Below are 21,657 nucleotides of genomic sequence, written 5' to 3'. Positions count from 1 at the left end.
TACATGACCACTATTATATAAAACCAATGGGTGATGTTTCCTTTGTAATAAAAACTATATAGAAACATACTTTTAAAAAAAGTTTTCTTATTGTGTGGCTGACTTAGAGAAGTCAGTATTGTAGGATATACAAGTGCTTCCTGTCTCTTATACTCTGAATGCTTCAAAGTAGAAAACCATCACATGGCAGAAGGTGGGGAGTACAGCTGTGTGTGTGGTGCTCGAAGTTTTGGTTACCATGGTAATGGGTAATAGTTCATTTTGTGGAACCTCCATGGTGGGGGACAAATGCTTGCTGCTATTAGGTTGACTTTTAAGTTCTCTGTCTCTTATCTAATATTCCAGGGCTTCCAGCAAAAATTCTCCTTCCACAGTAAAGAGATCGTGGCTATCAGCTGTTCCTGGTGCAAGCAGGCGGTAAGTTTGGGATGAAGTAAAACAATACGTGCTCACATGAAATCAAAATAGACGTGTCAATGCTTGAGTTACTGTCTGCAAGTATTATTTCTCCTATTACTTTTCTCAGCTAGGCTTTGTGGAGGAAGAAAGATAGTAAAGCTATAGAACACTAACATGTATCATCTGGGAGAATTTCTAGAGATACATTTATCCCTTCTTTTTGAATATATTGAAACCTGGGATCAAAGACTAAAAAATCCTCCCTGGAACTGAATTGAGGGCTTCTCATTCCTATACTCTTATTTCTTTTTTGGCCCCTAACTGATTGAGAGCTCTCCTTGTGGTAAGAAGGGGCAATTTTAGGAATAAGGCAACAGGTACTATGAGAGGTCTCTCTTGTGCAAGGGTCTAGGCATCCTGGTCTTCTGGTTTTGATGTGAGTGAGTTTGCATGTATGAGTCGGCCTCTGTTGGTCTAGTTCAGTCCAGCCTTGAACTCACTATGTAGCCTAGGCTGGCCTTAAACTTGTGGCAGTCTTCCTGCTTCTGTCTCTTGAGTGCTTGGATTACAGGCATGTGCCACTACACCTAGTTTGAGTGACTTTTAGTGCCTAACTCCTCTGTCTAGACCAGATGCTATGTTTTCTTGTTTGCCTTGGTACCTGTTCATTCTTTTACTCTAACTTGGGTATTGATAAATGATGCCCCCATCCCAAGCTTCCACTTATTTATTTTTTTACAAATAAGGTTTTATTGAAACATAGCAATGCTTAAATTATTTATGTGCTATCCATGATTGTTTTTACATTTATGGATTATCTGTGGCTACTTTCTTGCTGCATTACATGAATTGATTAATTGTATCATAGACACATGGACTCATAAGTGTAAAATAATCCTTAGGGGTCTTTATGGAAAATGTTTGTTGACCTCTGCTCTTTTGAATGACCATATGACTTGAGACAAATTACCCCTTCCTTGCACAGATAATCTGAAGACAAAGGGTTATAGTGTTTTTATGATACTTAAGAGTTTTCATGTAATTTCATCTCTCTGCAAAAAGCAGGTTGAATTTGTCTCACAGGCTACAACATTTAGTTTGAAACATTATGACATTTTGGGGCATCAAAACCATTTGCATTATGTCAATTTCATTGTTGTAATCTTGCTAGCATACTTTCCTTCAAATGACCTCACATGTCAGAAGAATGTTTTGTCACTGGGAAACTCGGTGCTTGCTTTATCACCATCCTGGCACTGTGTTCTTGACATTTCAGTTCCTTGTCACATACATAAGGTCTGTATGTTTAAGAGTATGTTCACAAATCTAAGACTATCCTAGCCAGCTTTAGTGAAATTCTGGCTTAATGGCAGTATTTCTATCAGAGGAGGAAGAAGCTGATCTAGTGTCAGAGTCTTTAATGCTATATACAATGCTGGCTTCCCAGCCCCCCAATTGGTGAGATCCACTGGGGGCACAGCATCATGGGAGGTATGCTCAGATAGGCTGTGCTGCATCCTGTGTGTAGCTACCAGGCTGGAGTGAGATGGTTTACGCAGGGTCAGTTGCTTTGGAAACAGCTTCACTTTAAGGTAAATGTGTGCTGTCTTCAATTGTAGTCCAATTGAGTCTATAAAGATTAAACTTCCACTTGGCCGTTGGTCAGTTTCACATCTCTTTGCATTTTCCAGATTCCTACATTATAGAACGTGATTTTGTAAGAATCATAAATATAAAATATTTTGACTCAAATTACTATGTAAAATAAATTGTGTATTTTACAGTGTTGATGATCCCACCTAGGATATATGATGTCAAACAAAGCAGTGAGCCTCTGTGGTACAGGACAAAGAACCCGGGGCTAAGAGCTGGGTTCCATGTATTTATGTCCTGCTGTAATCATTCAAAACTTGCAAGATTGAATTTACATCTTAATCTGTAGATTAGTCCCAACTATAAATTGAGAGAACTGACTTAGGCAATCTCAGAGACCCTTACTATGTTATTTATGTATTTGAGTGTTTTTTTTTAGTTACTAAAAAAAAGTAAAGAAGCATTGAAATAATACTTCATGCAGATCACAAATATCTGGCAGCAGAGAAGATTATTAACTATTTTATCATTTAATATTTTATATTTAATTGGCTGATTAGTAATTAGCCACAGGATAATAGCAGATCATGAAGATGTGCATAAATTAAAACAAAGTCTGTGATATTTTACAATAAAATTAGGGTGATCATATTTGCCAGTTTTCCTGCGACCATGCTAATTATTGTCTGTTGTTTCAATATTATTATTATTATCAGTGATCCTTTTCATTCTTCAATTGTTTCAGTTAAAATGATAAATTATATGGCCATTGTAAGTATAATTCAAGTAGAAATTGCTGTTTAATTTTTTAAAAATATCATTGTGATTAAAGTCCCTAATTATTATATAATGTTGATTTTATGTTTATTGGAAAATAAATGTTACTGCACATCACTGTGGCTCTATAGTCAAAAGAGGATTGTGATTGGCCTAAGGTCACCAGTTTCAGTTTTGCAGCTGGGGTATCCAGTTAAGTGCCTCTTGCTGAGGTATTGTTACAATGTTAGTTTGCATTTACTTCCTTCCTTTCAAAAACAAAAAGCACTTTAGGTTTGCCAAGTATAATAGGGCCAATGTGTTTTTAAGGGGTTTAGAGGAACTGGCAGAAACAGTGTCCTTGAATTTGGTTACCTCTGGGATTAAAGGTTTCCAGAAGAGACATCCTGTCTCTTTCCTGGCATCTCTAAGCTGGAAAGACAACCAGGGAGGATTTATATCACTAACAGCAAAAGAAGAGGCAGAGAGTAGGCATCTCCTTTCTGCTTTTTTTCCCCCTCCATATTATTCTTAATCATCTGAGTCTCTGACCAGCATTAGGTCAAGGGAAACGTTTGTGTGCAATGTTGGGATTACTACAATCTTCCAAGATTGTTAACATCTCTATGTAAAGGGTAAAAAGTTATCACAGGCCTCATCCTGCTAGGTTGATTTCTTGTTAACTGTTGTGGTAAGTTTGTATTCTGGAATTAGTTGGGAATCTGGTCTCTAGGTTCCTGGGGCTAGCTGGATGGTGACGAGCAGCATGTGTCTTTATAGTGCATGAATGTGTGCATGCATGTGTGTGTTTGTGCATGCACAAGATTTAAGTATGTACTTACTCCAGAATTGCTCATTAGCCTGTTTGTCTCTTCAGTTTCACAATAAGGTGACCTGTTTCATGCTGCATCACATTGAGGAACCCTGCTCCCTGGGGGCCCATGCTGCTGTTATTGTCCCACCCACGTGGATCATTAAGGTGAAGAAACCTCAGGTAACTGCCAGGACCCTCATGATGCTGTGTTGGCATAGAGAAAAATCAACTGCTGCTACTTGCTTTTCTCCCCTTGACTAGACTTTGGGTTCCTGTGATCTCTGTTCACTCATCCCGTAGGTCCCACATGTGCTTCCAGTCTCATTACATTGACCCATTACTTGACTACCTTGGGCTCTCTCAAAGGACCAGCAGCCCCACCCTCATGAAGGCCAGAGTTTCTGGGCAAGAAGGTCTCTTCCCCATTCATGTGCTAATGATACTCTCTTTGACAGCAGCTCTCCTGAATTTCACTGAGTGCCAGTGGTGGGTTCTGCTGATTCTTTTGCTACATTCTTGTCTTCCAGCCTGGGCATTCCCAGGGAGTCTGTTGAGGGCTACCTGTGCAGGGTTCATGGTTTGGTTAAGATTTTTGCCACTTCTATCCTGAAAGTCATACTGTGAGTCATGACCTTCTTACACACACAAGGCCTGCCTAGAGAACAACACTCTTTGCATATAGAGAAGTAGAATGTGTTCTTTTAGTACCTACTCTCATCGTGTGTTTTTCTTGGTGTTCTTCCCATCCTGGTTAGTTTCAGCTTTATTATTTTGGGAACCATGGTGGTTCCTGCACAGGACTGTCTTCTTCAGTAGTCCTGGACAGCAAGACCAAAGCTAAGGATGACAGACTAGTGCTACAAGCAAAGAGCCTCCACTTCCGCTAGGATGCAGGAAATCTTATGAAATGTAACACTGTGTCTTTAGAACATGTCATGGTCCACTTCCTGTGATCTCCAAAGTCATCATGCAGTTCATTTTCATTAACTCAGTTTTGTTTAAAAACTACTGAATCAGGGATGCTGTGTTGCTTCGTGTTTCATGTAAAGTTTAGTCTCTTGATGAATAGGAAGAATAACTCTCCCAAATTATAATCCATAGGATTATAACTCTCCCTTGGCAGAGTTTTTCTGAAACAAGTATGATGCCAGCATGTTAAAAGTGGGGTCAAGTCTTTTGCTTTACATTTTGGAATCAAATGCCAAGATACGTTAAATAAGTTGTGCAAGCAAACTGTATATATATACTACTGTCTGAGATTCAAGTGTGCTGAATTCCATTTTTTATTTTTAAATCTCTTTAGCATATTCACTTCTTTGTTTTCATTTTTTTCTTTCATTTAGTGACCTCTCAGAGGCTTTATACCATGTATTAATTCTGTGAAATCAACACCTTTTTGTTGAAAACTCAGATTGTATCAGAAAGTCTTTTAGACATTGTGATACAACACAGGATCTTTGCTCTGAAAAATCACTGGAGTTCTTTTAAGGGTTGAGGGAGATTCAGGAGGAGGTGGATTATATTCATTTTTTAAAACGATGGATGGGATTTAGGTCAATGAAGAAGAAAAAAGAGGTGCAGGCAAGAGAATGACCTGAGCAAGACACTGTGTCCAAAATTGTATACATGCGACAGTGAAACTAGATGCCTGAAGTGAAAGGTGTGAAGAGAAGAGTAGGAAGCTGCTCAGGAGTGACTGTGGAGGGATTGTGATGCACATGAACTTTATACTAAGGAGTGTTTCTTTATTTGCAAAGGAGTAAAAGTAAAAATAGTATTTTAGATGAAAAAACTAGTAAATGTATGGGATGACTTTGTATGGGATTTTGAAAGACTCAAAATAGAACAGTTAGGAAAAATCAGAAGGTGAGTCCACACTGCAGAGAAATATTAAGTTTAGTTTTCCTAAAATTAGAAAACAAAACTCTTTTTGTCATCGAAATTTTCAATAAAATGAAAAGCATTCTGTTGAATTCTTCTGTAATAATCAATTTTTCTGCCATTCTTGTTCATTTATCTTCTGCCTTGTTACGTTTTCTCTTTCTTTTGATTGAACTTTTTTTTTTGAGATTCACATGCATCTGCAAGACATAATATAGAAGAATCCCTTGTACCCTTGACAGAATGTTCCTTTATGATTAGATCCTGCAGTACAATATCACTACCAAGGTACCGGACAGCTTCCACCCCACTGTGTTACCTTTTCATAACCACATCCATTTTCCTGCTAGACTTACCCATCTACCTCATCTTCCTGGAAAAAGAGTCCCCACCCCCAGTTTGTTTTCTTTTGCAAAAGTATGCTGAATCAAACTTAGTATGTAATTTAATCTGTAAATGTTTCATTTTTGTAAAACATAATATTTTAAGAAAGATAATGATGTACCTTTGGCTCACCTATCAGTGAGTTATTCTTTAAAGATTTGCTGATTACTCTCAACTATCTTTTTTTACAGTAAAGTTTTTCTAATCAAAATCCAAAGTCTGAAACTGCCTTTCATTGAGTATAACATCTCTTTTAAATTTATAATACCTTTTCAAATTTTTCATGTCATATATATATATATATATATAGTTATTTCTGCTGCAGAACTTGCCATGTTTTGATTTTTGTTTGATTGTAGCTACTATGATTTTCGTTATTGATATTCTATGTAAACTAATACAAACCGACTTAGATCCAGCTTTAACTTTGGTAAAAAGAATGCATGGGCAATGCTGCATATTTATATATGTTTCTATTAAAGAAACATAATATTGGGGTGTTTCACTATTAGTGATGTCATAATTAATCAGTGGGATTGGGAACTGTCATTCTAAACCATCCATCATAGCCTTTCACCTGCTATTGTTATCCATTAAAAATTACTTCCAAAATCTATTATTTCATGATAGTAACCAAAGAGTGGTTTCTCAGTGCTTATTCTTTTTCTCCTTTTAGTTATGATTTTTCTATAAAGAGATCTTTCCCTTATTACTAAAAAATATATGGCAAAAGTTTGAGAAATCACTTTTATTAATTAATTTTTATAATATTTTGATGCTTTAGTAACTTATAAGAATTATTGTGATTGTTTTTGCAGAATATCATTATAGACTAAACAGTTCCTGTGTAGATAGATGGCACACAAACATGATGTGTTTTAATCTATTGTCATTCTTCTTATTATATTTATTTCCTTATTTAACTTACTTGGCCAGTTGTGTCCTTTTCCTGGTAGCTTCTATCTCTTACCATGAATCAGGAAGGTTTTGATAGCTTCTGTGGTTTCAGGACTGATATCATGCCCATAATTATCTTGAGCATTTTATGTCTATACCTGAAATCATTAATTTCTCTAAAGAATCTTAGTTATTTTTAATAGGAGATAGTATTTATAGACCACACCCCTGGATGCTATAGTCCAGATTTGTTATTCAGCATTCACTTTTTTTCTTCTATGACTCAGAAGATTATAAAAATAAGGAGAATTAATGCTAATGTTTACCAAATGTATTATATGAATTAGGAATATGTATGATAAGTATGTATTACTTATCATCTAAAAACAAGTATCCTATTATTTCCACTCTATAGCTGAGGAAATGAGACACAGAAAAGTCAAATACATTATGTGGAATCATATACTTATTAAATAAATTGAGATAGGTTGGAAACTAGATGTAGGGATTTTGAAAATCACGTTCTTAATGATGTGCCTCACTGAATTACTGAGTCAAATATCTTTAAACATCTTGATGATCTTTTTTTGCTGTGGGCTCCAAAGCTATTACATAAGTTAATCAGTGGACTGTATTTTGCTGAAAAGCTCATGTGTGATGGTTGAGGGAGGACAGTATAAGTGTTTTAGAGCTCTAGCTTTGGAAACTGCACTGCGTAGGTCCTTAACCTTGCTCTGCCTGTTACTAATTTGTGTAACATTGAACAACTTAAACCCTTCTGTTTAGTTTATCGCAGAGTGTAAATAATGCTAGCACTTAGTTTGTAATGTTCATAGAATAGCACCTGGCTCATTATAAATGCTCAGTAAAGATTGCCTTTTGTTATATTCTGTTGACTTTAAGGAGTACAGCATATCAAAGAAAGACATAGGAAGTGTGATCAAAACATATAGTAAATGTTTAAAATTTAAAAGTATATTTCAATAAATTATACTTTGCCATTAATTTTCTCAAAATACCCCTCTCCCACACTATAAACAGACTTATCCCACCACTCTTATCAGTTTATATGTGTCTTAAGTTGTGCTGTTACAGCTGTCTGTATGTCCTGAGTTGATTCAAAACAATTACCTTTCACAGCCAGTTTGACTTTGTGGAAGAGCCAGAAGTCACACATTCAGATTCAGTGAATGAAGTATAATATGACATATAGTGATTAATGTTTCCACACATCTTCCTTTCTACTGGATGTCACTTAGCAGTAGCATTCACTATATTTTGCTTACCTGATATAAAGAAACTTAGAACAGAGAACTTCCAGAACTGTTTCAGAAAGTGACAAAAATGTTGAGACACATTTGATCAAAGTTAGAGCAAGAGAGTATTCTGAGGGGGACAAATGGCAAAGTGTCTCTTTACTGAAGTAACTTTTTAGACTTACATATTTGCTGTATATTTTGATCATACCTCCTGTGTCTCTGTTTTGACATCCTGTACTCACTTTGTCTTTTACTTTTCTGTAATTAAATGTAAACATTCACCACATCTATTTTGGTTCTACTTTTGCACTACAATAGATTAAAATATTGAACATAGGTCTGTACAGAGGTTGCTGTACCATCAATGTTAAAACAAAAGAGGATGGTAAGGGGATGAGACTTCCAGAGGAGATGGTATGAAGAGAGGAGAGTAAGAGCTGGGTTCTGCTGTGCTCCCAGAGTACTTTGAGATACTGTAACTGCTGTGTTTTACACTGCAGTGAAATTGTTTTCTAGCTTGTTGCCTATCCAGGAAAGAGAGTCAAGGCCTTTTCATTTCATTTATTGAAGACAGAATGGGAGAAGATTGAGTGTACATGCAGAAACTGAAAGAAGAGAATCCTGCAAATTGAGCAAAACCGTGATACTGCTGTTTTGTTATTAAAAATGGAAGGAACATATAGGACAGCCTTCAATGTTGAATCATATATATGTTAAAAAATAACGAGGATTAAATAAAATCATTGTGATGAAGATAAACCATGCTTGATAATTAAAACTACAGTGTGTCAAGTATGGACTACAGATATCAAGTCATTAGCAATTCCTCGGAGGTAGTCATATCAGATAATTCATTTGAAATATTTAGAAGTATATTCAAAGAGACAATTTAGAAATTTGATAGGGAGCAGTAGAGTAAAATGTTTCCAACTTTGATGTTTTACATGTATATTACATATCTATATTTTTAACTTTATCATACTGCTTCAAAAATAGATAATAAGGAAAAGATGAAATTAAGCATTTGTTTAATGAGCTTCATTAAAAGAAGCTACTATAAACAGTGAGACATTCAAATACGAATCAGATATGATCTGTTTTCCCTAGGGGAACACAGATAGAACTGTTTCAGTCACTGCACAGAGTAAATGTGGATGTCGGAAGAGTTCAGCCATATTTAATAAGGCATACCTCCTGCTATCTCAGAAGGGTTATAATTTTGAATTATGATGAATTCTGGAAAACTACACCTAGGATGGGAACATATTGGTTCAGCCATGCTCAGTAAGCAGCTATGTGGCCAAGGTGGAGGTTGTGTTACCCAAGATGCAGGAGCGTAGTGGAAGTATGAAGCATGAGTGAGCATTTTCAGTCATGAATACCAAGGTAAGCGAATAGCAAATATTCCATTCATGCTTGGCTTTGAAAAGTTCGGGTAGTGACATTGGAAAAAGATGCAATATATTGGGATGAGTCAACAAATAAAGTCATCAGTATTTGGATGTTTGTGTGTAAAACAAAAACAAACAAACAAAAAAATGACTCCAGAGAAGAGGAGTGAAGAAAATCCTTTTGTTTATGGAGTAGTCCTCTCTTTGTCCACAAGGTTACATTCTAAGATGTTCCACAAACGACTGAAACCTGACCCTTTTTATTTTTATGTACATTCCTGTATTAAATGAATAAGGGAGTCCATTGTACAATGTTCGGGAAAAGTAGTTTATAAAGACATGAGATTAGACTACGTATTTTCCTTCTGTGTTACAATTGGGCTGGCTCAGAGTGAGTGATGACTTCTTGAGTAGCTGTAGAGTTTGGAGCTATGTGAAAAGTTGACTGTGAGGGAAATGGGAGCTACCTGGATGACTTGTTGAGTTTTATCACCAAATTACTTAGAGAAGGAAAGAATTTACTAGAAGTTAAAAGAGAACAATTTTAAGGAACTCAAATGATAATCAACATTTTTACAATCAGGCCTGAATCTGTTAATATATTTGAATTTCAAGTTGTATTTAAAGTTGTAGGTGTCATTGTTTTTTCTCTGGATTGAAAATATTAGAGCATGATCTTTTAGTTGGATGAACAACACTAAAAATGTTCAAATACCAGTACAAATCCTTGGAGCTGATGGAGCAAGACTTACATCATGGGGATTTTTTACAAGATCAAACTGTAAAAGACAAGGTTGAGAATGTTTCTTTGAAATTATTGTACAACCTGAGACAAAAAGCTTTTTAAAGGCAAACTTTTATGCTTCACATTATTTTTTCCAAAATGTCACTGTTTTCAACTTCCCATTAATCTCCAGTAAGTCCCACAGCCTCCATGAAAGAGTATACAGGGACTCTCACCCTCTTTTCTGAGCAGATCCTACTGGGACTTCAGAGCACTGAGCTGGAAAAATACAGCTTCTTTGAAAGAATGATAGCTCTCCGTTTTCCAGTTACAGTTTAGTTGATAACAGTGATGCATAAGGATTTTTCCCTGTAGAAAAATAAGCTTTTCAGATAAAAAGGTCTCCTTTCATCCACATTTTAAAATCTTAAGCAAGTCCCAAATTTCCTCCATTATATTTCTAAGTAGAATTTTTACTTTGAATTTACATGCATGGAAATGCACCCATAGAAAATATACAGAGTCACTGTGAGTATAGAGGTGTGTAGTGTTAGTACATAAAGGCATTCTACCCAGAATGCTTTGTGATTTTCCTTGTCTGGTGCAAAATGAATTTGGAAAAAGTCTGTGTTATTACATATGTACTTAAGTCACATTTGAAAGTACCATATATAACCTATACTATGGCCGTATTTGTGTTTATGTGTCCAATCTCCCTACTGATAAATATGTAAACGATTTCAAAGATCCTGCTTATAGACAATGCATACTTGTATTTATTATTTCCTAGCCCTGACTTTTAAAATCTCTTATGATTTGATAATATTGTTGAAATGTTGGGGACCTATGAAATGAAGTAATTATTTTTATGCAGTATATGACTATCCCTCAAAATTGTTCAAACAATTTCTTTAATTCTGATTCTTCTTGTAATTAGCAAAATATGCTTCTTTGGAGCTCTTGAAACCTTGAGCTTTTAGGGTGAGTTTTCTTTATACTTTTGCTTGCTTCACAATAATCTTTGTTCTAGTTGTGCTGTTCAAACAGACAGGAAGAATGCTCTTGGATAGACAAAGTCCATGCCTGTCTCTACTATGACCTGTCAGAGCTTTATGCAGGATAGAGTGGGGTAAGACTTCCTTTGGGATGATGGAGTGATACATCTTTTCTTTTTAGATATTATTACACCCAGTTATTTGTGATACCACAATCTGGAAAAAAATCCCTCAAGAGTAATAAGAGCTAACGTCTCATTCACAGCTGAGTGATTCATCCGTAAGTACTCATTCACAGCACAGGAAGGAGTCAGAATGAAAAGGGTTTTTTTTCTTCTTTTTCTTTTTTTTGATAGGATTACTTTTGTGGCAAGGTAAGATTGCCCTGATATTTGATCTTAGGAAATAAAAGGCCTGTATTTATTTATTGTTTTAGATCTTAATGAAAGAGCAAGCACAGAATATGTATGATGTGACTTCAGTTGGAATCAGAAAAATGCAAAAACCACTGTTCAGATTATTGTGTTGTTCTTGCAAAGAGAACCCTTTGTGCCATTCAGCTAGCTGCCCTTGATGTAACAGGCAGGCTTTGTTTTGGAACAGAGGACAGATATTAAAGGTTTCGTGTTTTGGGGCCAAGAAGTCTTCACAATAACTTGTCTCATCACATCATTTTTACATTCTTGAAAAGCAACCTAATTTTGTTGAGCTTTTCAGCAATACTGATGCAGGCAGATTACGGACACTGTAGATGAGCTTGAGTGGCGACTTCTCTTTCTGTGACTAAAACACATCTGAGATATGCTTTTAAATCTACTTCTTCCTCATTGAATTATTCTGCTTTCTATGAGAAATAATGTATGTAGAAAGAGGTAAATATTCACACTTGATGGAAGGTTGCCTTAGGAATTTTGAAGTGTGTTGAGAAATTTCACACCTCTTATTCTTGCCGTTTGGCCATAATGGGGCTGTAAGCTGAGATCTCACTAGTTGCACACAGCTTCTGTTAGCCACCCAGAGTTGATCTTTTCCTCTTGTGGTTCCCTGAAGAAGGCCTCTGATTCATTTGTAGCAGCAGGGTTGACAGGCTATATCTATATTTAAAAAGGCTGTTTTGCTTGTCAGTTCCCCATGAGAATTGGCATCCTTGCCTGACCTGTTTTCAGATGTCAGTTCTTATTTCCGTGTAGTTTCAAACCCTGTATTCCACGAACCTGCTTGATCATTACAATCATCTGAAAAACTGAATATTATGGTCAGACAAGTTTAAAAAGCTTGTTTAAGGTCTTGGCCTGGTCCAATAGAACTGTCTCAGGGTTGACTTGTTGAGTCTTCTCAAGGTCCGAAGGTTCAAAGTGGCATCCAGCTCTTGCTCTGGGCAGTGAGAGAGCTAAAACAACAAAGAAGTTAGGAGGTAAGCATTCCCTTTCCAGTGATCAGGAGAGGCTCAGTAAGTGCTGTGAGATTATAATAATATTTATTTCTTGATTCGACAATGATAGAATGCCTAACCTGTGCCAAACATTTGTGCTAGGTGCTGTGAAAGAGGCAAGTAACCTTCAATGAAGTGCGTAGGAAGGGATTGATAGCGAGCTCACTGCTTCACATAACTTTTCTTGTTTAAACCTCACCACTGTCCGGTGAGGTAGGTGTTGTAAGTTCATTTTAAAATGAGGAGACTGTAGTTTCCAAAGCTTACTTGACTTGTTCCAGCTCATGGATCTAGCAACAGGGTGATGCAAGATTGAAACCAAGTCGTCTTCTGCTTTACCACAATGTCAACATTTTCTCACATTGCTTTCTTTTGCTTCAAACACAAGTTCTCAGGTCTGGCTGTGTAATAAAATCACTCTGAGAGCTTTTAAAATGTATTCTTGCTTGAGCTTTACTCCAGATTAAAAAATAGCATTTGATGGGGCCCAGGCATGAACATTTTAAAATCTTGAGGTGCACTCATTCTGCTAGCCTAACAGTATCCAGCCTATTTCTTGGGCTTTGGAACTGATTACATCTTTAAAGACTCCAGCTTATTTCCCCCCCGCAACTTAACACAAATTGAAATTTATTAAAATATACTTTATACTTTTATAATGCAAAAGAGACATGGACATGATAAAAGATTCATTTAGCTAGGAATTTAGAAACTTAGAGATCAAATTCCATGGAATGTTTTGTCCACAGTGCACATAAGGAATCACCCAAGGTCTAGAGCATCCCTGAGCATCCCTCAGCTGTTCTGCTGAGACTCTGAGACCCTGAAGACAATTTATTCTAATTCAATGGGGGAGGAAAACTTGGTGTATATGGTGGTTCTTGAAAGTTTCCCTTATCCTTGGTGAACAGAGACAACAGATTGACTTTTTTCCCTAAATCAAAAGTAAAATAAAAGCTAAGTAGTTTGGGTCTTTTTAACTTTGATGTATTGGTATATGTAAGATAAATTTTATTTTGATTGCTTTAAGAAAAACGTTAAAAAGTGGAATAAGCGTTGACTAAATGTCTTCACACTGTTTTGAAAACTTAACGGCTCAAACAAGTATGTATACCTATGTAAAGTTTCTAAGTTAAGAATTCTGCATTTCAGGCTCTCAACCCTTGGTCAAACATCTAAAATATGGTCAGTAATATTGTGCCTTTGTGAAGTTGCAGTCTAATTAAGTTTTGATTCTGAAAATTAAGCTTGATATTGCCTTGTCTTCAACCAGCAAGTTGTGACTGTTCTCTGAAAGTAAAAGTGTTCTTCACTAAGTGTCTGTATCAGATACTAAGAGTAAATGGTTAATGCGAAGTAATCACATAGTTGTGGTCCATAAAATTCTTGGGGAAAATAAATTTAAGAGTCACTGTATTTCAACAAGTTTGAGGCACTTGTTGAAAAGAAAAATGGGAAAGACAAATCAAGTTTATTAGGGGAGGGAGCATTTGAACTAATGTTTTATTATTAGATGGAGAGAGAAAAAACAGTGATTTCCAACCTACAATTCTAAGTCACTTTAAGGTCGATAAGATAGCTGGATTGTGACTTTCCACTGTGGTCAAGAGTCATGGTATGCAAATTACTAGAACAGACCATTTAAAAAATGTAAGTGAACAAAAGAAAAAAGAAAAACATGAAAAATGGCCTCCTTTTTTACATTTCCACATAGGTGATCTCCATACCCGGAGATGAACTTGAACTTGGTTGGGCGGGAGACGAACCTGGTTGGGCGGGAGACTGGAGCCCCTCAGAGAATTTGGGATTCTTCCATTTTTACTGGGAGGGTTGGCAGGTATAACATGTGTTGTTATGTGAGTCCACGAGAGCCTCTAGGCCCCAACTCCCTGCCCTCCGTGTGGTGGGGTCAGTCGCTCACTCTGAAGCACTCGACTGGTTTCTGTCTGTGGCTTACCCATGAGCAGTGGCTTGGAAGTGTCAAAGCATGAGAAGCATGCAGTCAACAGCATGTGCTGCCGTCCCCTCCACATGGCTCTGCATGGACACACCCGGACTGTTGCCTGCGAGCTCAGTGTTTCCTTCTCCCCCTACAGAGTTCCCTGAAGGCTTCTAACCGGAAGAAGAAGAGAACAAGTTTTAAAAGAAAGGCCAGTAAAAGAGGAACTGAAGTAAGTAGCTCCAAGTCTCCCACCCAGCCAGGTCTGTCTCCTTTTTCTAGCTGAAAATGTCTTAGTTTTGTATTTCTCTCTACTTTTTGCTTCCTTTTCTTGTTCCCTGAACTCTTAACTGTAAGGGAATATTTTCTGTGCTAAATAAATACATAAATGAAGAAAGTGGATCTACCGTTTATCACTTGAGTCAGAGCATTTACATTTGCCTGTAAGTGTCATCAGATCAATGCTGAGGAGGAAGAGAATGAAGGCAAATACAGAACAGTTAACATTTCAAGGCTTCTTAGATCACACAGAGGACAATTAAAAAGGATGGTTGAATTCTCTGTATGAAATGACAATTGAGATACTTTTTCCAACCTTGCTGTGGATGATCATGCAGAGGGTGGGCTGGTCAACCAAGAGGGAGAGCCGTTGGTGTGAGGCAATCGTGGTGGTTCTTAGCCCTCTACTTTGAGATGACTATCACCTTGTGAATATGTATGCTCAAAGAACTACTTGCTTCTCCCAGCAGGAAAACAAAGGCCGTCCTTTTGTGATAAAGCCCATCTCTTCACCTCTCATGAAACCTTTGCTTGTATTTGTGAACCCCAAGAGTGGAGGCAACCAGGTAAGTCATTTCTCATGAGTTCAGCTTAGATCATTTGATGATTTCTTGAAACCACAATTCACAGCACCAATAGAAATAGCATCACTAAGGCCCTCCCCGCCCCAGTGGCAGACAACTGGTTTCTCAGGAGGTCACTGTTACTCCACTGGGGTTCAGTGATTCACCCATCTACTTCTGTAAATGACTACAGCAGAGATCCTCCAGAAACCACGCTGCTGACATTTTCCTTACAGATACACAGGAAAGATCATTCCAGAATTTCTCCTTGGTACTGTTTTTCTTACTCCTTACAGTTAGAAAGCTGTCTCCAAACTTATCTTTACTTCCCTTTATTGTAATTTAGTCCCTGTCCTCAGATAAAATGGAGAGAGCAAAGATTTCACTTGGTCCCTGTACAAATCCTTTAGTATAGTTTAATGTATGTCTTGCTTGGGAATAAACAGATGACGTTACAAAAGTCAGTTTAGTAATATGCCTAAGGTACCAACAGCGTCTGAGAAACAACTTGTTCTCGAATCCAAGTCTTTGTCTCTATAGCCAGTTCTCTTTTCTCTCTGAGAATTCTTATCTGTGGTTTCATGAGACTTTAGCTTTCAGTTATTTTCATGAATTTGGATAATATATGTATATGATATATATTCATATTATTTGTCTATTAAGTGTACAGTTTATATTTTAAATTAAGATTCTTCGAAGTTTCCCAATAAAAACTGAACAACAGAGGCAGAAAGAAGATTGATTCAATAGTCCAAATGATATTATTATTAAAGATAGTAGGCATATTCCAAAGTGCACTAATTACAACGAAACTTCTCTTAAAAGAACTTATGATTTTAAGGAAATATTCCCATTTCTTCTTTTTTTAAAATGAATAACCTGCTATATTAAAATAAGTATCAGCATTGTGGAGAATAGGGAAAGAAATGTGCTGCAAGGATACTAAATTTTTAATATCCTGCATTTTTCAATTGCTTAGTAATGTTCATTATTATTGTAATGATGGCGGTTTTACAAGTGTCAATAGAAGGCGGCTTAGGAATGGGAGTGTGCTTTCTAAGGAGTGTGGTTCAATTTGTCATAAACTATACCCATTCATGGGCTGGACTCCTTCTAGCATATCAAAAATTAGGGACATGGCTGTAAACCATAGAAGTGAAAGCAATTGGGCCTGATTTGGGTTTCCTGAGCATCTCATTCTAATTAGTGTCACACATATTTTATCTCAGCAGTGATACATTTACTAAATCATTCTGAGCTTTTTTTTAAAGCACATAGAAGCTTGTAAGCTTGCCTTTATGGAGTTGGCAGTCCAGTTAAGATGTAGCTTGCTCCTATTCCAATCTCTATAAATTATTAATGGCAGGGACTTTAGAGACGTCTAGTATTGCTTACTATTTCACTAAATAAAATTCAGGTCAAGGAAGTTTAAGTGAATTTGTGAGAACATTGTGTTGGTCAGTGACACAAAAGGCAAATGGAAAAATGTAAGTCAAATAGAGTGTTTTGTGTGTGAACTCTGAATGGACTGAATGAGAACGGAAGTGTTATGCAGTTACAGAGGCAAGCTGTGACTTTGAATGACAAGGAAATTATGGCATGGAAGTAGCTGAAAGCAAGAACGACACTACTAAGTTACATGGGGAAGAGAAGTCTGTACCTAAACCCTAACCCAATACAAACACTAATCTTAACCCAAACCCTAACCCGCATTTTAACACTAGCCCAATCCCTAACCCTAACCCTAACCCTAACCCTTCTTTCTAAGGTGGCAAATTTCTGCTCATCGTTCTAGGTCAACAGTACCTTTCTGAACCATTCCTCAAAATGAATCACTGATCCCTATACTCTAGTAGTCCCTGGGACACACTTGTACTATGTGAATTGTAACAAAATTCTCACTGTGTCTGTATAATGAAGATACAAGCTTCATAATTCCAGGATGTATACCTTTGAATCTTTGATTTCTAGTACATGACACAAAGTAAACAAATAATGAAGCAGTAATCAATGTAAAAAGAACAGATGTGAAAAAACTCATTTCAAGTAGAGCATACCTATTAAAGTTATTGGCAGTATGACTAAGTGAAGATTAGTATCGGCCTGTAGAAAAGTATCTTAAAAATTTGGCAGAGGATTCTAGATTTATGCAATGGAATTTAGGTTTATGCTACTTAACATAATTTATGTTTTATATTTCTTAGTTCTTGAACAGAAGTAAAGTAATTAAATTTAATGTGCAAAAGTTGTTCTTATAGATCTTGTTGAAGTGGAGATTCTACTTCAGTAAGTCAGAGTGACTAAGTCTCCTGGTTAGAATCTCTGTCCTTCTGTTGGTCTGTCTGTCTATCTGTTGGTCTGTCTGTCTATGTCTCTCTTTCCTCCTCTTTTCTTCTCCTCCTCCTCCTTCTTCTTTTCCCCCTCTTCTTCTTTTTCTATTTCCTCCTCTTCCTCCCTCTTTCTCTTCCTTCTCCCTTTCCTCTTTCCCCTCCTCCCTCTACTCTTCTTTCTCCTCTTCTTCCTCCTCTTCTTCCTCCTTCTCCTCCTCTTGCTCCTCTTTCTTTTCCATGGTATTAGAGATTGAACCCAGGGCTTTACTACTGAGTTATATCCCCACTCCATTTATTATTATTTTTTGAAACAGGATCTCTCTAAATTCCTAAGTTGCACAGACTGGTATGTGTCACTGTTGCCATGGTATAAATTCAGCACCATAATGCAGTCTGTTGTGTATGATGAGCAGTGAACTGCAAGCAACTTGATTGCAAGTGGAAAAAGCAGCTATGTTTACTGAAGGTCGCAGGAAGTTGTGTTCAGAGAAGTCCATGCTGACAAAAATATGCAGGAACAGAAAAGTGGTGCTGGGGTGACAAGAAGGGAAAAGCACTGCACTGAAGTCACAGTACACTGCAGCAGTCTCCAGATAAATAGTATCTGGAGTTTAAAGGACATGCCCCTCAACCCTGAGTCTTTAGGTGTGCTTGACAGGAATGACTGACAGGGTGTGGAGTTATCTCAGGAGCTCTTAATAGGCATGCCACTCTGATCTTAATTACATGGGTAAGATGTGGTGGCTATTCATCAACTGTTAATAAGTTCAGAGTTGTGTGCAGGGGACTGAAGGTCAGGCTAGGAGATGCAACTCTAGCCTAGAGAGTCAGAGATTACCTAGATTTTTGTTCTGTGATTTTCTAACTCTCCAAGACAATGGAAAGAGGCCCTAGGGTGTTGTTTAAATTTAGTGGTTAGAAGGAAGTGACTTTCTCAGTTCCACTGTTTTAACCAAACAACCACCACACCAGACTTGCATTTCTAAAGGTTCCCAGGTACTATTACTTCCTTAGAAGACAGACCATTCTCAATTGGTAAGATCTTCCTATAATAATAGAAAATAGAGAAAATTAATTTTTGTTTGTATCCTGATTTTTGTCTTTTAACAATTTTCTTATTTTTATTTGCTTTCAGATGTAAAGCACCTCCATTTAGTCCCTTCTCTGAAACTTAGGCTTCCAATTTGCTTTTTACAAACTCTTTAGTCTTCTGCAAAATAACTAGTAGACAATATTGCCATCTACTGGCAAGAAAAATACCTGCAGTTTTTCTCTTCCTGCACTATTTTAAGTGTGTGAAGGGAAAATTTCCACATTCTAAATACATTGGAGCAAAATATTTCTGTATTCTTTAAAATATTTGTTCTTCATAGTTCTTTCTTTAAACTTCCCAATATACCCAATAATTCTCTCTGTTTTTTCTTGAACTGTCAAGAAAATGATGACAGTGGTATTTTGTGAAGTTCGAGCTGGGGGTGCTTCTGTTACTCTTGGGATCTGATTTATTTAAGGAAATGGGTACTGGGATCAAGGACTGAAGTATCAGCTTCTTCCTGTGGAGAAGAGGTCATAGGTGGAAGATATTGTTTACCCCAAACAAGTTCCCTTCTCTGTATACAGACTTTCAAGGACTAGAGAAATACTACCCACATACTTCTGTCTGCTTTTGTTTCAAAACTGTTTATTCATTTTGGTCTCCTAGACCTTTCTGAATCTAGGAGACTCTTCTGGTCTCACTCAGTATTCCCTACTTTGCTTTGTCTGTCTCTCATGTTCTCTCAGCTTTCTTCCCCATCAGTTGCATGACAAATGCAGTGATAAGCAGGTGTTAGGACCACTACCTGCACAATGTGAGGTAGGTTCCTATATCCAGGAACCCTTGTTCTGATCAGTGGGGCACCCTGGGAGTGGGAGGTGCCCGGCCAGTGGACTGACTTGCACTGGTGCAGCTCATACCACCTACCATCTCTGAACGGGCTTCACCAAATAGGGACATGTTCCCAAGTAAGGTGTCAGTCACACCAAGTGGGAAGAAGAGGAAGATTAAAACATAGATAACTTCAAATGAGAAGTTTAACTTGAACAAACGACCACAATGGAGAAGTTATTCCTGTAATGCTGTAGACTTTTCAGATTGGGAATAGATGCAAAAGATCATTGTTTCGATAAAAATTTAGGCTTCTAAAATTTAGAGTAGTCTGGAAAGAGACTAAAGGAGTAGTCACCAGAGGGAAGCACATGTCAAAATCTAATCTCAAGACTTTGGTTAAATTAGGTTCCACAGATGGGGTTAAATCATGAATTTGGGCTGTATAAAGATCTTTTTTTCTAAGTTGTAATATTGGTGGGAGATGGGGACAGCTAAGACACACATCAAACCACCTAGCTCCTTTTGTAAGAGTGGGGCCCTCATATTTGTAGATAGAATAGTGGCACACAAAAATGGTAGTCTGCCAGGTGCAGTGCTACTTGTCTATTGTCCCAGCTCTTCTGGAAGCCGAGGCAGGACGATTGGGAGTTTGAGCCCAATCTGGGAAAATTAATGAAAGACCTATCTCAATAAATAAATAAATAAACATGCCAAGGATGTAGCTCAATGATATAGTGCCTACTTAGGGGACCCAAGACATTGTGTTTAATCCCCAGCACAGGGGGAAAAAAAAATGAAGTCTGTCTGAGTCTCTTGGTTAAAACATTTCAGGGACATTTTGTTTCCTACAAGCTAAAATGTTTCCACGTTCAGCTCATTTCAGTTGCTTTGTCCCCAGCACACACTCTGGCTCCCAATTCCTAACACTTGTACAGTTTCTTGTATCTTGTGCCTTTGCTCTGGAAGTTCTTCCTCTACTTCCTGTGGAAAGTGATGTTTAATGCTACTTATCTTTAAGATACAGAATGTAGGAGGTAAGCATGGTGGTGCATGTCTGTATTTCCAACACTGGGAATCTGAGGCAGGAGGATAAAAAACCTATCCCAGTTTGGGAAAATAATTGATTTAGCAAGGTTCTGTCTCAAAATAAAAATTTAAAAAGTTCTGGCAATGTAACTTAGTGCAGAGACCCTGGGTTTAACACTTAGTACTAAATAAATAAATAAATAAATGAAAGGCACAATGCAGATATCATTACTAGGGTGCCTTCATTTCCTCCCCAAACTTGGGCTTAGATAACATGTCCTCAGAGTATACTTGCCTGTCACTGGGCATCTCCGTCATAGGATTTTCCATCTTCAGTGAATTAGTTCATTAAGCATTGATCTCCTAGGATAGATGTTGAGCTCCTAAGATGTGTGTACAGAATTGGAACCTACTACATAATTAATGAATAAATACATAATGGGTGGTTTTGCCATTGTGCATTAGTTTATAAAATAATTACACTTTTCCTCCCACTAGCTTTTATTTTCCTTGAGCTTTATTACTGCCTGGCAGTTTTTCCATAGCTTGTTAATACGTACACATGAACTGAACTTAGTGATACAGGAAAAGATTCCAGGAGAGCTTTGATGAAGATCAATGTGGTTTGAGCTAACGTATTCTTGCTCACTTCTCCACAGTACCAATCACTTTTCTCACATTTTTCTTTATGAATCATGACTACAACTCCTTTCTAAGAGGACGATGCTCTCTGGTTTGTTTCTCCATTCACATCTACTTAAACTTCCAGGCTTATAGGAGCAGAATGAATAGATTTTGTTCATTCCCTAGCACTATATATAAAGAGGGGGGATTGCATTTACCAGTAGCACCCCATCTTCAGTATCCACAGCTGGAAAGAATATTTTTTTCCACTCTATACGAATGGAAAATTGCATAATATTTTAAAAAGCTTCATGGGTGGGGAGGTATCTATAGCATGTGTTGAAAGGCACAGGTAAACTGCTTTTCTATTTAGAGGTATCAAAGTTGTAGATTTTGAACTGGGCGTGTTGGTTCATGCCTGTAATCCCAGCACTCAAGAGGCTGAGACAGATTTTTATGAATTTGAAGCCAGCTTGAACTACACAGCAAGACTGGATTTCA

At 37.2% G+C, this 21,657-nt stretch overlaps 1 protein-coding gene across 1 annotated transcript in view; it reads left to right on the top strand.

Annotated features, from left to right (window-relative positions):
• Positions 1–21,657, top strand: part of Dgki (diacylglycerol kinase iota) — a 466,489-nt gene that overhangs the window by 234,426 nt on the left and 210,406 nt on the right. Inside the window, 4 exon segments of the mRNA XM_063250554.1 lie at positions 346–417; positions 3,626–3,742; positions 14,622–14,696; positions 15,211–15,309. Of these exon segments, the coding sequence (XP_063106624.1) occupies positions 346–417; positions 3,626–3,742; positions 14,622–14,696; positions 15,211–15,309 (363 nt within the window).

The sequence above is a fragment of the Cavia porcellus genome, unplaced genomic scaffold (genome assembly GCF_034190915.1).
Source record: "Cavia porcellus strain 051 isolate PalLab524CR breed Dunkin Hartley unplaced genomic scaffold, mCavPor4.1 scaffold_6, whole genome shotgun sequence".
In the NCBI taxonomy this organism is placed as follows: Eukaryota; Metazoa; Chordata; class Mammalia; order Rodentia; family Caviidae; genus Cavia; species Cavia porcellus.
The sequence above is the reverse complement of the archived record's forward strand: the minus strand, read 5'-3'. Positions and strand labels throughout refer to the sequence as shown.